Source organism: Mirounga leonina, unplaced genomic scaffold, assembly GCF_011800145.1.
Source record: "Mirounga leonina isolate KUSES-001 unplaced genomic scaffold, KU_Mleo_1.0 Mir_150, whole genome shotgun sequence".
Taxonomy (NCBI): domain Eukaryota; kingdom Metazoa; phylum Chordata; class Mammalia; order Carnivora; family Phocidae; genus Mirounga; species Mirounga leonina.
The window spans coordinates 21,678,709-21,694,742 of NW_023270374.1; the positions used below are offsets into that span (position 1 = coordinate 21,678,709).

General features: G+C 50.5%; 2 protein-coding genes, 5 non-coding genes and 1 pseudogene across 9 annotated transcripts; 2 read left to right on the forward strand and 6 right to left on the reverse strand.

Annotated features, from left to right (window-relative positions):
• Nucleotides 1–372: 372 nt before the first annotated feature.
• On the forward strand, nt 373–3,673 carry LOC118011315 (annotated as a pseudogene).
• Nucleotides 3,674–5,610: 1,937 nt separating this feature from the next.
• Nucleotides 5,611–10,554, forward strand: IDH3B (isocitrate dehydrogenase (NAD(+)) 3 non-catalytic subunit beta). Of its 3 annotated transcripts, none has more exons than XM_035006015.1 (12): nt 5,611–5,668; nt 5,797–5,877; nt 5,986–6,084; nt 6,187–6,307; nt 7,976–8,036; nt 8,113–8,245; nt 8,350–8,483; nt 8,576–8,678; nt 8,775–8,921; nt 9,130–9,224; nt 9,351–9,411; nt 10,110–10,554. In XM_035006015.1, exons 1-12 carry the CDS (start codon nt 5,633–5,635, stop codon nt 10,194–10,196), a joined length of 1,158 nt encoding a protein of 385 aa, XP_034861906.1. In that variant the 5' UTR covers nt 5,611–5,632; the 3' UTR covers nt 10,197–10,554. The 3 variants fall into 3 exon arrangements, with proteins under 3 accessions (XP_034861906.1, XP_034861907.1, XP_034861908.1); XM_035006016.1 differs by having other exon boundaries at nt 10,428–10,554; XM_035006017.1 differs by lacking the exon at nt 10,110–10,554 and adding an exon at nt 9,490–10,089.
• On the reverse strand, nt 10,551–15,987 carry NOP56 (NOP56 ribonucleoprotein). The gene is made up of 12 exons (XM_035006014.1): nt 15,910–15,987; nt 15,663–15,752; nt 15,176–15,290; nt 14,305–14,466; nt 13,963–14,161; nt 13,410–13,597; nt 13,182–13,333; nt 12,907–13,007; nt 12,402–12,550; nt 12,047–12,168; nt 11,722–11,859; nt 10,551–11,016 (listed from the first exon to the last, which is right to left on the reverse strand). The coding sequence occupies exons 1-12, from the start codon at nt 15,910–15,912 to the stop codon at nt 10,642–10,644; spliced, it is 1,794 nt and encodes a 597-aa protein (XP_034861905.1). The 5' UTR covers nt 15,913–15,987; the 3' UTR covers nt 10,551–10,641.
• On the reverse strand, nt 11,930–12,000 carry LOC118011641. Its single transcript, XR_004679516.1, has one exon. It is a non-coding gene; the product is annotated as a small nucleolar RNA SNORD57 (small nucleolar RNA).
• On the reverse strand, nt 12,261–12,331 carry LOC118011642. The gene has a single exon (XR_004679517.1). It is a non-coding gene; the product is annotated as a small nucleolar RNA SNORD56 (small nucleolar RNA).
• Nucleotides 12,759–12,844, reverse strand: LOC118011648. The gene has a single exon (XR_004679523.1). It is a non-coding gene; the product is annotated as a small nucleolar RNA SNORD86 (small nucleolar RNA).
• LOC118011646 lies at nt 13,719–13,849 on the reverse strand. The gene has a single exon (XR_004679521.1). It is a non-coding gene; the product is annotated as a small nucleolar RNA SNORA51 (small nucleolar RNA).
• Nucleotides 14,627–14,694, reverse strand: LOC118011650. Its single transcript, XR_004679525.1, has one exon. It is a non-coding gene; the product is annotated as a small nucleolar RNA SNORD110 (small nucleolar RNA).
• Nucleotides 15,988–16,034: the final 47 nt, after the last annotated feature.

A 16,034-nucleotide genomic window follows, 5' to 3' on the forward strand; every position in this document is an offset into this window, starting at 1 on the left:
AGTAGTGACTGGGATAATTGAGAAAGCTGAGGGAGGTGATAGAGATCAACAATTGCGCATGGTTTGATCTAATATATAAGTGCAAATTTAGCATTTGATAAAGGTAGAATTTCTTATCTGGGAGAAAAGATAATAAATGATACCAAGGCAATTAGCTAACATTTTTGGAAAAAATAAAGTTAGGTATTTATCTTTCACCTTTTACAAAACCACATTTCAGATAAAATCTGAACCATATTAACCATATAAATGTATAAAACCATAACAGCATTAGCAGAAATACTGGAGAATATATCACCTCAGGACCCCTGGCAGTGATGTGGACGTGGCTCTTTCTGTGACGCCCTGGCCTGGGGGCCCCTCAGCAACAACATGGTTCAGCAAGTTCCAAAAAACACAAGTTTTCCTGCTGAAGAAGAGGAAATCTTGCAGTTCTAGTCTGAATTTAATTGTTTGCAGGAATGCTTAAAGCAATCAAAACATGGGCCCAAATCTCCATTTTTTGATGGGCCTCCTTTTGCAACTGGACTGCCTCACTATGGACATACACTTGCAGGGACAGTTAAAGATATAGTTACCAGATATGCTCACCAGAGTGGGTCTCATGTTGACAGAACATTTGGATGGGATTGTCATGGCTTACCTGTGGAACATGATATTGATAAGACACTGGGAGGGGCGCCTGGGTGGCTCAGTCGGTTGAGCGTCTGCCTTCGGCTCGGGTCGTGGTTCCGGGGTCCTGGGATCGAGTCCCACATCAGGTTCCCTGCTCCTTGGGAAGCCTGCTTCTCCCTCTCCCATTCCCCCTGCTTGTGTTCCTTCTCTCGCTGTGTCTCTCTCTGTCAAATAAATAAATAAAATCTTAAGAAAAAAAGACACTGGGAACCAGAGGACCAGAGGATGTAGCCAAAATGGGGATTGTAGAGCATAACCATCAGTGCCAAGCAATTTGTTTTTTTTTTTTTTTAAGATTTTATTTATTTATTTAGTTGTCAGAGAGAGAGAGCACAAACAGGGGGAGCGTCTGGCTGAGGGAGAAGCAGGCTCCCCGCTGAGCAAGGAGTCCGACATGGGACTTGATCCCAGGACCCCGGGATCATGACCTGAGCCAAAGGCAGACACTTAATGACTGAGCCACCCAGGCTCAGTCCCAGTGCCAAGCAATTTGTGATAAGATATTGTACTGAGTGGAAGTCCACTGTTAGAAGAGTTGTCCAGTGGATTGACCTTGACAATGACTACAACAGTCTGTACCCACAATTCATGGAATTTGTCTGTTGGGTCTTCAAACAATTCTACAATAAAGGTCTTGTGGATAGAGGTATGAAAGTTATACCCTTCTCTACTGCATGCAACACTCCACTTTCCAACTTTGAATCTCACCAGAAATACAAGGATGTTTAAGATCCTTCTGATTATATCTGATTAACTCGCCTGTGGTGAGAGCAAAAAACCTCTGCCTTAAGAAGGAGGATGTGCGTGATGTCTTGAAGGATGTGTGGCTCTCTTGGTACAATGCCTTTTGCTCCTTCATCTGGAACGTCCTGAAGTTGCAGAAGACGGAAGACATGGAATTCTTCTACAATGAGAACATGGTTTAAGAAAGTGCTAACATCACAGACTGGTGGGTCCTGTCCTTCGTGCAGTCACTTGTTGGGTTCTTTGAGACCGAAATGACAGCTTACAGGTTCTATATGTGGTGCTTTGCCTGATCAAGTTCATGGATGTCCTGACCAACTGGTATGTCAGGAGGAACCGGAGAAGATGAAAGGGTGGAGGACTATGTTACGGCCCTGGAGACCTTGTTAGTGTCCTGCCTTCCCTGTGCAGACTTATGGCCCCCTATACACTTTCCCTACTGAATTGATGTACCAGAATCTAAAGATGCTGACTGACCCTATTTCTGCCCAGGACACAGACACACTCAGCATCCACTACCTCACGCTGCCCCATGTTTGAGAGGAGCTGATTGACAAGAAAATGGAATGTGCAGTGTCTTGGATGGTCTGTGATTGAACGTAGGTGAGTGATTTGAGACTCCAAAAGCATTCTGATAAAGTATCCTTTGAAAGAAATTATGGTTATCCGTCAGGATCCAGAAGCTCTTACTGAGATCAAGTCTTTGGAGAAGTCTATCACTGAGGAATTGAGTGTTTGAAAAGTGATGCTATCTACAGACAAAATACACATGTGGCATTCACCTAAGGGCAGATCCTGATCCCACGGTCCTGGGGAAGCCTCTGAAGGGACACTTGAAGGCTGTGATGTGTCCATCAAGCAGCTGAGGGATGAGGAGCTGGAGCGCTTCCAGGAGAGGGGGACCATTGTTGCAGAAGGCATGAACTGCATGAAGAGGACATTCGTCTCATGTACACCTTTGATCAGACAACAGGAGGGATGATCCAGTTTGAAGCATACTCGGATACTCAGGTTTTAGTTCTCTTATATGGATGAAGGAGTAGCTCACACCCAGAAACTTCACAAAAAGTGCAATCTGGTTGTAACTGATGAAATAATAGTTTATTATGAAGCAAAGTCTGAAGGGAAGTACCTGAATGTTATCGAAAGCCACATGGAGTTCATACTTGCCACCATAAAGGCTTCCTTGAAACCATATCCAGTTCCAACATCAAATAAAGCCCTTACTCAAGAAAAAAAAATTAGGAGCACTTAGGTGGCTCAGTTGGCTGAGCATCCAACTCTTAATTTTGGCTCAGGTCAAGATCTCAGGGTCATGGGATCAAGCCCTGCATCAGGCTCCATGCTAAGTGCAGATAGTCTGCTTGTCCCTCTCCCTCTGTTCCTCCCCCTGTTTGCACTCTCTCTCTCTCAAATAAATAAATAAATATTTAAACAAACACAGTTAAAGGGGTCTGAACCGGAAATTACACTCACCAGAGGATCATCCCTACCTGGCCCTGCTTGTAGGTATGTCGATCTTAACATTTGTACAAGGGGCAGTAAGCAAGATGGGAGGATTGCTTCCAGAAAATCCAAAAGTAAAGAGTAGATTACACTTTTTAAAGCTGAAGTGTTGTTACTGGTATTTCTGGTGTAAAAAATACAGAGCTGGCTGTCTTCCATGGTGAAACAGAAATATGAAACCAAACCAACTTATTGAGTCTCACTGGAAAAACCCTTAGGATGGGAGCAGGGTCTGTCGGCGCTGTGGTGGACAGCCAGGCACTGATCTCTGCAAGTGCATCAACATGCAGCTCCTCAATAGGCCCGCAAGAGTGTTTAATAGGAACAGTGGGTACCCTCCTACTGGAAACCCCACTTGGGTAGAGTTGACTCGCCCGCCAAGGTCTTCTGTTGGAGCAGCCAAGGCGTTTGGCCTTCAGAGCAGGAAGCTAAAGCTGTTTTTTTTTTTTTTTTAAGATTTTATTTATTTATTTGAGAGAGAGAGAGAGAGACAGAGTACATGAGAGGGGGAGGGTCAGAGGGAGAAGCAGACACCCTGCTGAGCAGGGAGCCTGATGCGGGACTCGATCCCTGGACTCCAGGATCATGACCTGAGCCGAAGGCAGTCGCTTAACCAACTGAGCCACCCAGGCACCCACTAAAGCTGTTGCTGAATGAGACTCACAGATGAAATTATTAAGAAATCCCCACGGAGACTTTGAACATGAAGATGTATGTTTCTGTGTTCCAGCCAACAGCAGACTTCTAACGTTCATTATCCATGTGGTTCAGGCAGCCTTACCCTGGCACATACCTGAATGAACTCGGGAATGGAGGCCTTGCAAGGAATGGCAACAACATAAGGCATCTGAGCCTTTGACACTGCAGGGGGCTGACCCTGCCCTGATCCAACTATTATTGAACTTTTATGGGAGCCAGAAATAAACCCCTCCCTTATTTGGGCCATGGTTATGTTGCTCATTGTTCCCTGCACCTGAATCTAATCCTAACTGAGACACCTGCCCAACCCCAAGTGAAGGGTCATGATTAATGTAAGCCACTGGTTCTCAACTCTGGTCCATTTTTAGAATCATCCAGGGAGCTTCTGAAGAACACCAGTATCTGGGCCCCATCCCAGATTGTTACATTAAAGCTCCGGCAGTTGGGTCCAAACACAGATGTTTTCTTTTCTTGTCTTGTCTTTTCTTTCTTTCTCTCTCTTTCTTTTTCTTTTCTTTCTTTTTTTATATTTTATTTATTTGAGAGAGAAAGACAGCAGAGAGAGAGCGCACAAGTTGGGGGGAGCAGCAGACAGAGAGGCAGAAGCAGGCTCCCCACTGAGCAGGGAGCCCGACAAAATAGTATTTCTGGATGAGTCCAAGAGTTAGCTTTCTCTAAGAAATCACACACAGTTGTACCATACCATGATAAATTCACATCACCATCCCAACAGGGTCCTCGGTATTGCTCATAAACCCCTCCTCTCTTTCTTTCAGTCCTGAGACTTGCACCAATCTTACTCACCACTCCTCACTGTACATCAACTCCTCAAACATGCCTGCTCTCCTCATCATGTCCCAGAGAACCATGTTCATTCTCACCTCCACAGGGTAGTAGCTGCCTTGTTCAGATGCTCTGCCAGCTGGTGCAGCCGGTTCCTCACTTCGGGTGTTAGCTGTTAACTGCTCACAGCTACCCGCTTCTCTGGTGCATTGTCTGTGGACAAATGGAGCCTCCAAGAGCCAGAGAGATGCCAGGAAGTTTAGGCCATGCAGGGCCTAAGTGAAATGTGGAATGAAACGTAATTTCTATTTCTGACAAAGTCAAGGGTACTACAGGTAGCACGACAATTTCATTCTACCTTTCATGATGAAAGGAAATGCTAAATTTCAGTTGGAGGTAAGAATAAAAGATGTGAGGGCGGCTGGGTGGCTCAGTCGGTTAAGCGACTGCCTTCGGCTCGGGTCATGATCCTGGAGTCCCGGGATCGAGTCCTGCATCAGGCTCCCTGCTCGGCAGAGAGTCTGCTTCTCCCTCTGACCCTCCCCCCTCTTGTGCCCTCTCTCTTTCATTCTCTCTCTCAAATAAATAAATAAAACCTTAAAAAAAAAAAAAAGATGTGATTTTTGGATTTTCCCCATCCAAGTTCATGATACTGATTTGTATTCATGGACACCTGTAGGCTCTGTGGACCCCAGGTTAAGACCCCCGTACTCGAGGATCTGTAGGCCTAGGAAACTGACATTCAAGTCACTCAGCCTCACACTATATGCTCCTTCACAATTAAACAGATTGTTTAACAGTTAAACAGTCCCTCCCCTGCCCAAGAGACTGAGAAATTTTCAAGGGTCCTGACTAGACTTCCCCATCCTCAGGCAGTATCAGTGAGAGATGCCTTCCTGGCGACTGGGAAGGCCAGGAAAGCTCACCAAGCTCATAGGGATACTATGAGATCTCATATTCTTCTTTAGCGTTAGTTTCAACATAAATACGGAGACTTACAACAAAGCAACAGACAAAGCCGTTGTGTGGCCCGTCAGGCTCCAGGGCAAAGGATAAGCAGAAGACGAGGAACGAGCAAGAGACCCAGGAGAGGACAGCTGGCGTTGGTCCGAGGAAGAGAGAACCGCCCACTGCCACACACCTTTGTATTCCGCGGACCGGAAGTCGGGGTGCCGGGCCACGCCGGCTTCCGGCGTCACTTCCGCCAGGACTTCCTACTGAGAACATGGCAGCTCGCATAGGTGTCCGCTGCTTGACCCGAGTGAGGCCCGGGGTCGGGTCGGGCCGGGGGCGTGCGAGGGAGCGGCGGGTTTGTACCGGGTTCACTGCAGTGTTCGGGGTCTGGGACTCGCATACCCGACCTCACGGGCGTGTGCGTCTGTGTCGCAGGCGCTGGTCGCCGCCCCGAACCCCGGGGCATGGAGGAGCCTGTGTACCTCGGCCGTGGCGCACGCCGCCCCGCGGAGCCAGGTAAGGGCAGGTTCGACTCCGGTCCGCCCACTCCCCTGTCCCCTCATTCCCTCTCCCTGGGAATCTGTGCTCCCGCCCCAGCTCTAGCTCTGATGGCACCGCTTCCAGGCTGAGGACACGAGGGTGGAGGGAGCCTTTCCAGTGACTATGCTCCCAGGAGACGGCGTGGGGCCTGAACTGATGCACGCTGTCAAGGAGGTGTTCAAGGTGAGTGCCCTGGGGGGATCAGCCAGCCGGACTCTGGGGTGGGTTGGAAAGTCCGGATTTAGTCGATCCTGACCCAGAGATTTTTGGGACGTGCCCCTGAAGGCTGCCTCTGTCCCAGTGGAGTTCCAGGAGCATCACCTGAGCGAGGTGCAGAATATGGCATCTGAGGAGAAGCTGGAGCAGGTGTTGAGTTCCATGAAGGAGAACAAGGTGGCCATCATTGGTATGTGTGTCCCCTTGCTACTCCACCCGTGTGCCCTTTAAAATCACATGAGCAAATGTTCTTTAAGCTTCTTTCCGCACATACTAACACATTACGTCCCCCAAGCTCCCATCACTATTTTGTGGCCATTTGTTTCTTCTGTTAACTCAGGAGTTGAGAGATCATGTGAGCTGTCTCGGCAGGAAGGCTTTAAGGGTTTGAAGTCTGTTGGGGCTACATCATGGGTCATCAAATCTTGTTAATTGTGTTTCTAGAATGCCACTTGTAGCTGCCTCTTTTCTTCTCTCTTCCCCTTTGCTTCTCTGCTTTAATCTCATTAGATTTTTTTTTGCGGTGGGGGGGGGCTTCCTGTTCTGCCCCTACAATCCATCTTCTGCATCTTTTCTTTTGGAAAGACAATCATGATTTTGTCAGGCCCAGCCTTAGCATAGGAAAGTAAGTTCTTCATAAGCTGACTCTCAGCTCTTCGGCTTTTATTTCCCTAACACTTGTTCTGTGCTTTGGTCACATTGGACCGTTAGTTTCCAGATACATGTACTATCTTGACTTACGTCTGCCCAGAATGTTCTTCCTTTGATGCTACATGTTAGACCAGTTCTCAGTTACTGTATTATAGTTTCCTAGGGCTGCTGTACAAATTACCTCAAAGCTAGTGGCCTGAAATAACAAATCTGTTCTCACAGTTCTGGAGGCCAGAATCCCAAAATTAAGGTGTTGGAAGGGCTTCCTCTGAAGGCTTAAGGGAGAATGCTTCCTGGCTTCTACCATCTACTGGTGGCTGCTGGTGTTCCTTGGTGTTCCTTGGCTCGTAGATGCAACAATCTGCAACAATCTCTACAATCTCTGCCTCAGTCTTCATATGGCTTTTCCGCTCTGTGTCTGTGTATCTGTTTCTCTTTCTTTTCCTGTAGAAGGACTTGTCATTGGATTTAGGGCCCACCCTAATTCAAGATGATTTCATTTCAAGATCCTTAATTATGTCTACAAACACTCTTTTCCCAAATAAGGTCACATTTACAGGTTCTGGGGGTTAGGGCATGGACGCAGCATTTTGGGGTCACTAGTCAACGTACTGTACTCACTTGACCTAAGGCTTGGCCAAAATGCCCGCTGTCGTGTGTCATTTCGTGATGTGACCGGAGGGAATTTCTGTTCTGGGCTCCTATGCACGGCGTTAATACCTCGCCCATGGTATTTATCATGTATTTCATATTATTTGTCTTCCCCGATGTGTTGTTTGCCCCTTGAAGACAGGAATTGTGTATTGTGTTTTTTGGTTGATATCCCTAGTGCCTGACGTGTGGTCAATATTCAGTAAGTATTGGTTGAAAAAAATGTCAAGTAGGTAGTCATAGAAACATCAAGAAAGGCCATAGATCTCTTAGCATTGTTTCTCAGCCTATTAAACCCAGGCTCTTTGATCACACGAAAACATTTTCTGTCCTTTTAGATCATTTTGAAGTTTCAACGTAAATTAAATATGGTGGCTAAAAATAAAACACTGGTTTTAACTGCATTTTTCTTTGCCTCCAGAGGCACTTAAAAGTCACAGGTTTGGGAGTGGGAGATGAGAGTCTGGGTTACATCATGTTACTGAGAGGATCAGACACTGATCTGGGTTCCCTTGGGCTTGGCCTGTGCCCGACCCTGACCCCTTTGTTTATGCAGGAAAGATCCATACCCCGATGGAGTATAAGGGGGAGCTAGCCTCCTACGATATGCGGCTGAGGTAGGTGGTGGGGGCCATGGGTCAGAGGAGTCCTGGAACACCAGGTATGGTGCTCATGGCTCTGCCCCACCCCCAGGCGTAAGTTGGACTTGTTTGCCAATGTCGTCCATGTGAAATCACTTCCTGGGTACAAGACTCGACACAACAATCTAGATCTGGTGATCATTCGAGAGCAGACAGAAGGGGAATACAGCTCATTGGAACATGAGGTGAGGCCCTAGAAACTGGGGAGGCCAGGGGTGAAGGTGGGAGAACGGCATAGCTCCTTCCCTTCTTTCCAGGGTCACCTGCCTGCTTCTCTCTTCTTACCCAGAGTGCAAGGGGTGTGATTGAGTGCTTGAAGATTGTCACTCGAACCAAATCTCAGCGGATTGCAAAATTTGCCTTTGACTATGCCACCAAGAAGGGGCGGGGCAAGGTCACGGCTGTCCACAAGGCCAACATCATGTGAGGGACATGGCTTTGCATGGGGTAGGCTCCTGGGAAGGTAGCCCTTTGCACTCTCTTGACTGAATTTGTTCCCTTTGGCCCACGGACAGGAAACTTGGGGATGGGTTGTTCCTGCAATGCTGTGAGGAAGTTGCTGAATTGTACCCCAAAATCAAGTTTGAGACAATGATCATAGACAATTGCTGCATGCAGGTAGTGTCCTCCCCATGTCTCTGCTCTCATGGTGTCAGGGATGGGCAAGGAAGCAGAACTAACTTCTCTTGTACATGCCCACATTTTGCCTCCTAGCTGGTCCAGAATCCTTACCAGTTTGATGTGCTGGTGATGCCCAATCTCTACGGGAACATTATTGACAATCTGGCTGCTGGCTTGGTTGGGGGAGCTGGTGTGGTCCCCGGTGAGAGCTATAGTGCAGAGTATGCAGTCTTTGAGACGGTGAGTGAGGTCCCCTCTCCCCCCGGCCCTCTCTGCATGCCTGTCTTCTGACTTGAGGTCCCTTGATAGCTACCTCCAAATGTGTCCCCCTCCCCCATGTCTTTTCTCAGTGTCCCTGGCCCGATCTCTCTTCTCGAATGCCCTTCCCTGCCCCCAGCCTCTGCATAATGTCTGCCCCCAGTGACTCTAGTGTGCCCTCTCTTCACAGGGGGCCCGGCACCCATTTGCCCAGGCAGTGGGTAGGAACATAGCCAACCCCACAGCCATGCTGCTTTCAGCTTCCAACATGCTGCGGCATCTCAAGTAGGTATCTCAAGTAGGTCATGGTGGGCTGGGGCTGGAGGCGGGGTGTTTTAAGGGGGAGCACAGCTGAGGAAATTGGGAATGATGTGGGGAGAATCTCAGTTCCTTCCTGTCCACATTTGACAGTCTTGAGTATCACTCCAACATGATTGCAGATGCGGTGAAGAAGGTGATCAAAGTTGGCAAGGTGAGTTAGAAAGGCTGTGGGTTTCAGGGCCTTGGCACTCCTCTTTGGGGAACTGAATTGGGGCCTCCTTTCCTCCAGGTCCCCAGAACATCTTCTCTCTGATCTTCCCCTGTGGCTCTCAGGGCTGTTCTTCACCTCCCTTCTCCTGGCTGTTTCATCCTCTGGCTCTCATTTGCCTCTTGGTTCCCGTCTGCTATTCCCTCTTTCCTGCTCCATCCATTGGCTCTTTTATGGCCATCTTAATGCAGCACTTGGGGCTCTTTTTCTGGGGAGAGCGCACGGGGCATGGAGGAGCAGAGGGAGATAGCAGGCAGGACGCGGCACAGGTGTCACCTTCTCCACACCTGGGAGCCCATCCTCGTCTGCGTTCCTGGCCTCCTCTCCTCCCACCTGGTCTGATTTCCTCCAAGGCATCCTCATCCTGTCTGATTTGCATTTCCCATCTCACTTCATGCTCAGCCTCCCTCCCATCCTGCCCAGGCCGCAGTATAGCTCTGAGAGTGGTTCTGACCCTCAGCTGGGAGCAGATGGGCCCACGCTCTCGCATACCCGGCCACCTCCTTGCGACTCTGCTGCATTGCGTCTTCTTCCTGGCCTTGCCATCCTTTCTTGGATTCCATTTCCATCACATTGCCCTATCCCCCCTTCATGGGCTCTCTTCTCTTCTTCCCCACGGCTCTTGCCGGTGGTGGCTGTAGGTGCGGACTCGAGACATGGGCGGCTACAGCACCACAACCGACTTCATCAAGTCTGTCATCGGCCACCTGCACCCCCATGGGGGCTAGGCCCCTTTAGTCCCTCCAACCTCACAAGGACCATACTACCTACACCTCCCTTCAGTACAGTGGACCAGAGAAGAGTTCTTAAACCTTTAGACCATAATCATCTGGGCAGAGCCTAGGTTGTCCTGGGGCTGGCTTCCTTAGGGAATGGTGTTATCAGGTGGGGGTGGGGGGTGGGGAAGAGGTTAGGGATGGGGCCTCGGCCACAGGGATGATGGCAGTTCTCCCCTACAGGTTCGAACTTCTGACATGGGTGGCTATGCCACCTGCCAAGACTTCACTGAGGCGGTCATTGGTGCTCTGCCTCAATAGGTCCCACCCATGCCCATGTAAGGTGTTCAATAAAACACATATATATTGACTCTTGTGAAGTTGTTTTTATTGGGATATAAGGGATGGGCTGGGAAAGGTCATGTGGGTTATGCCCCCCACCAGGTAAACGTCCATTCTAATCTTCCTGGGATAGCTTCTGGAGCTTTTTCTTTTTCTTGGAACTGCTGCTCTTGCCGCCAGCAGCCTCTTCAGGTCCACTGCTGAGTGGCTCCTCCTTCGAAGAGAATTTCCTCTTTTTCTTGGGGATGCTCCTATTTGCTGCCTCTTCAGCATCAGTAACTGGTTCCTCTTTGGGGGCAGATTTCTTCCTCTTGGGAAGACTTACATTGGCAGCTCTCTCTTCAAGATCACTACTAACCAGCTCCTCCTTGGAAAAAGATTTCTTTTTCTTGGGTTTGGAGACAGGGACAGATGGGTCTTCCATTCCATTCTCCTGTGGAATCTCCTGGGCCTTTTGCTTTTTCTTCTTTTTGGGTCTTTCACTTATCTCCTAAAGAATGAAATGGGCATGAAACCCTCATCCATTGTATGAACACACACACACCTCTATTAAAATTCTAGCAACTAAGTAGTTGGGGCTGAAAGCAGTAGAAATGATGTGAAAATTGCCCAGTGTTTCTGGGATGGTTTTTAACACACTGGAAATCCACCCCAAAGGTGACTCCCACTTAGAAAGGGAGAATGTGTTATCTAAGCCTATGAAATAGCTTATAGAGACCCCACAATAGAACCATCATGCCATGTTGCAAAGGGGACCCTGAGAAACTACTTGACAAACTGGGCACTCCATGAAAATCCAAGGGGATGGGGGAGAACCCCGAGGTAGCATCATGGAGACCTCCCTGCCCCAAGCCCCACTAGGAAATGCCACCGCCTCCGGACACAGGCTGAGAACGCGCAGAACAGGGATTTACACTACCCCCGGTTGAGGACTCCTGGGAGGCAGCCAAGGACAGAACACTTGCCCAGGGACCCGGTGTGCTACAACCAGCTCTCTGAGCTCCTGAGCCAGTTCTCTCAGCACCTATCTCCTTCCTATAGAATCAAGAGGTAGTTGAGATGTTTCAGGTCCTTATTTCAGTCCAAAAGCCTGGACTCAAGACCATGGCTTGAGGTAGCACATCCTTTGTTCTGCTGCTGAGAATCCTACATCCAGGGTCTTCACCCTGGGCCAACAGCTGGTCTGCCTACTGACCTCACACTCCTCCGGGGTACTACTGCTGTTTTCTGAAGATGCGAGGGCCAGGGCAGCCAGCCGTTTCTTCTCCTTCTTCAAGCGTTTCTTCTCCTGCTTCTCCAGCTTCCTAGCCATCTCAGCAGCCGCTTCCTCTGCCTGGCCAAAGAAAGGTGCTCAAGAGGCCCTGAAGACTTCAGGCTGTCCAGCCCTCCCTTCTGGCTTCATCGGATCAGGCTCATTAAATCAGTTTTTCACCTCCATTCTACAGGGTCAGGCTAAGCCAGTTCATCACCTCCAACAGCCAGCTCTGGTCCTCCCCCCACCCAGCAAAGCCCCAACTGACCTGAACCATTGCCTCCTTCATGACATCCAGATTCTTTCGTGGAATCTCTCCGGTCTCGTAGAAGGACAGCCGCTCCTCAACTTGCTCTCGAAGCTTCTCCCCAAATACACTTGTGGGTACCTCTAGATGTGTGTGTGTATGTGTGGATAAACAAAGCCTGTCAGGCCCTCCAGGGCCAGCTACTCCCCAGCCCGTTTTCCCTCTACCCTCAGCTTCACTCAGACCCAAAGTATCAACACTCACTAGGTGAACTGCTGTTGACGAAAAATACTGCCATCATTGTAGAAGCTGCTAGGTAGCCAGCCTTCCCTCCCCCCCGAGCCCCTTTCTCCTCCAAGCCCCCCCCCACCCATACCAGAGAAGCAATCAATTCGTGAGGCAATACTGCATTTGTTTGCCAGGTAGCGGGAGATGCGGCCTTTGTTCTTGGCAGCTGCTCGGCCAATGAAGGTGGAGTGGAAAATGAGTCCATATTTTGGGGTGTTACCCCTTGTCTTCAGGGCTCTGGGAGAAGAATATTTAGTGGGGAGTTTTAAGATCAGAAATTTCAACCCTACTAGCCAAGGCAGCTCCTCCCCTCCCCTGTACCCTCTGTCCAGAGTGAGCCGCAGGCTGCTGACCCCACCTCATGCCAACCCACAGCTCCCAGAGGCAGAGGGAAGGCATCCAATGTCGCTGACCTGGAAATCTGGTCCCTTTGCTGGGCCCTGGGAATCACTCAGACACCAGGACTGGCCATCACCCCCATAGCAGAGGTCTGTACGGGTCAGGGAGCCCTGGTCAGCCATCACTGTGATCCCCAAACAAGCAGTGGGCACCAGAAGTGGCACCTGAGTGTGGGCAGGTGCCCTCACTGGTACCTGAACAGGGCCTTTTCAGCCCCCAGGATCTGCACTGTGGACGCTGGATACTTGGCCAGGTTGGTGAGGCTCCCAGCATGAGCAATGAGACGCGCACCTACCTGGAAAAGGATTCAAGGCATTGGAGAAGCTGCAACTGCCCATCTACCAACTGCACAATTCTGCTGCACCCCATCAAGTACAAGTGGGGAAGAGAACAGTGGGTCAGGAAATACAGCAGTATGGACCTATGCTGTCACACGCCTTAGCCCCGTTTGGTGTCCCCCATGACGCACCGCTTCCCCAATTAGGGCCGAGAGGCTGGGGGCTACTTGGCTCATCTTGGACCGCAGGTATGTATGCAGGCTCTGGCGGTAGTCCGACAAAGACACCACACGGCTGGAGAAGCTCTCGATGTTTATCAAGTCGATGGCCGATATGTCCATGCCTAAGGGACACCCAGTGTGAATGCAGGGCCAGATAGTCACAGCCCCAAACTGTCTTGGCCACTAGGCTGTACTGACCCATGGAGGATCGCGAGGCATCCAGAATAGCCTTAGCCTTGGCCCCATCCATCGTCAGCTCTTCCAGCTTCTCCAGCTTTTCTTCATTCAGCTCCCTTCGGTTTCCAATGAACTGAGCAAGGCGGCAGTAAGTAGCATTGTCGTTGATGATCTTCACCAGCTCAGGAAAGTGATACCCATACCACTCCCTGCAAAGAGCCACCATCACTCCCTGCCCAGTGGCTAGGTCTCAAAGCTACAGCCTCAGCCCTCTCCGTATCTATTCTTTGCCCAGAGAAAAGGGATCAAGTCCAATTCAAAACCTCAACTCCATGTCCCCCCATTCACAATACAGACCAGGCAAAGAGCCTGGGCTGGGGTGTATATGGGTGGATTTACTCTACCTCCTCTTTCTGTACAGTCAGTGTAAGAACACAGCCTGTGGTAAGCACTGGGAGGCTTGGCCCCACCCCACATTGTTCTACCCACAGGAGCTAGTCCTGATTTCAGCATTCAAAATTCGCTAAACCACAGGCCAAAGACCCCATTCTCAGGGGTCACTTGGGCACTTTACCTGACACGCATGGAGAAAGTATTGATGTCCTTATCCAGCTGGTCCAGGAGGCTGATGGACTGGATAATCATATTGTCCACCCGGTTCACATTAAATTTAACTTTGGCACGAGAATAGCTGTGTCCCAGCCCCAACTGGGCTTTACAAGCAGACAGATCAGTCAGACCCTTCACCAGGTTGTGGAAGTGCAGACGAACCCCTGGAGGAGGGCAAGACAGTGAGCAAGAGAAGGCTCTAAACCAGCTCCGGCACCCATGGGTTGCTTCCCAGAAGCGACCTTAAGCACCCTGATTAAATTTCCAGATCCCCCGTCAAAGATGTCAAGACTGTTAATGGTCCCACCTCGCAGGATCTCAGCTATCACGCCTCCAGTCTGGCAGTTGTACCCTAACTCCTCTTGTATAGCAGCACCGATCTTAGGGTCTCCAACCCCCAGGAGGACTTTCTTCTTTTTGGATGGCAGGTGAGTCTCCAAGAGCAGGCGGAGGTCCTCATGAACAACACCTCAAGGCAAAGAACAGAGCTCCCACTAACATGCTGAAGAATGCTTAAATCATAAACGGGATCTGTCCCCTTAACCGCTGATTACATGACAAACTGATCCCACATTGGTCCCACAGAGCATGCTAAGATGGCATGCCTACATCCTTCCTTGCTTCAGGCTTCGCTCAGCGACATGGAGACATCAGTGATTGCACTCAGGGGATTGACAGACTCAAGTCATCACTGCAAAGCCTGCATCAACCAAGGAAGGAACAGGACTCTGGTCCAACAGCACATGTGTGAAGTACAGAATTGAAACCTTAAACATACCCAAGAGCACTATGGAGACAAGTATTTAGTATTTGATTTACACGTCCTGGGGCCAAACCTTTTTCCTTGGCTCTTCTGTATCAAAATTGCCTTTTCCAATTAACTTCAACAATGACCAAAGAACCACCTACCAAATTGCACTTAAGAATCATCTACTACCCACAAAGCCTAAGTCCTGGATTGTGCACTTTAAACATGTATATACCATATTCCCCAGACCTTGGGCTCTGTTTTAAACCACATCCTGTACACACCAAATACTGCCCAACACGTACCTGACTTACAACAAATTAGCCAAGGAAAGGACAATGCAGTCACAACCCCCCCCCCATGAGGATAAGATCAGCAACAACCAAACCTCCGCTCATCTCCCTAAAATACTCGGTTGTGGCCGACTCACCTTCGGACACAGCGTTGGCATTTTCCAAGGCAACCTGGGACGAGGCAAAGGGACAAAAGGCCACGAGACGAACGATGTTGTGGAACTTGCCCAGGTTGAGCACGCACTCCTCTACCTTGGAGGAGAACAGAGCATGAGTGGTTTTCTTCCCTCGCTCTTGCCTCTAGGGCGCAGTAAAGCAGCGGTTCCCAGCCCTGGTCGTAGGTGAGAACCAACCGCACGCTTCATAAATGAGCCGATTATAGACAGGCCCTAAATCCCGGTCGGCTTCATCGTACGGAGAGGAGTCCGGGGGGCTTACTTCTAAATGCTCCCGACGCGACTCTAGTCACGAACGCGGGTAAGGACCCCCCCGGCTCTGGAGCTTTCGGGCCCAGCGCACCCCCCAGTGCGCGGCCGGCCACGTGGGAGCGCGCGGTGCATGCTGGGGCCCCGGGGCCCGAGGGGCTGCGGCGCAGCCGGCCAGCCCACCGCCGCCTTCACCCACCTGCGGCAGCAGCAAGCTGATCTCCTCCACCTCCTTCAGCGCCAGCAGCGCGTAGCCGACCGCGTGCTCGAACAGCACGTGCAGCAGCACCTGGAAGAGAGCCGGGCGCAAGCATCAGCGCCGTCCCCGCGTTCGCCCGCCCCGGCTCCCAGGGCAGGCTCTGGCCCCGGCCCCAACCCCGGCCAGGGCTCCCGCCCGCACTCAGGCCCAAACCTCGGCCTTCATCCCACCCGCAACCACTCCTCACCATGGCGTCCGCTCCTGGCCCGGCTCGCAATGCGGCGAGCGGGCTCTGGCGCGCGGAACCGGGCTCCGGAGGCCACGCCCCCCGCGCCGCCGGCCAATCAGAGGCCGGGGACGATACCTTTGCGG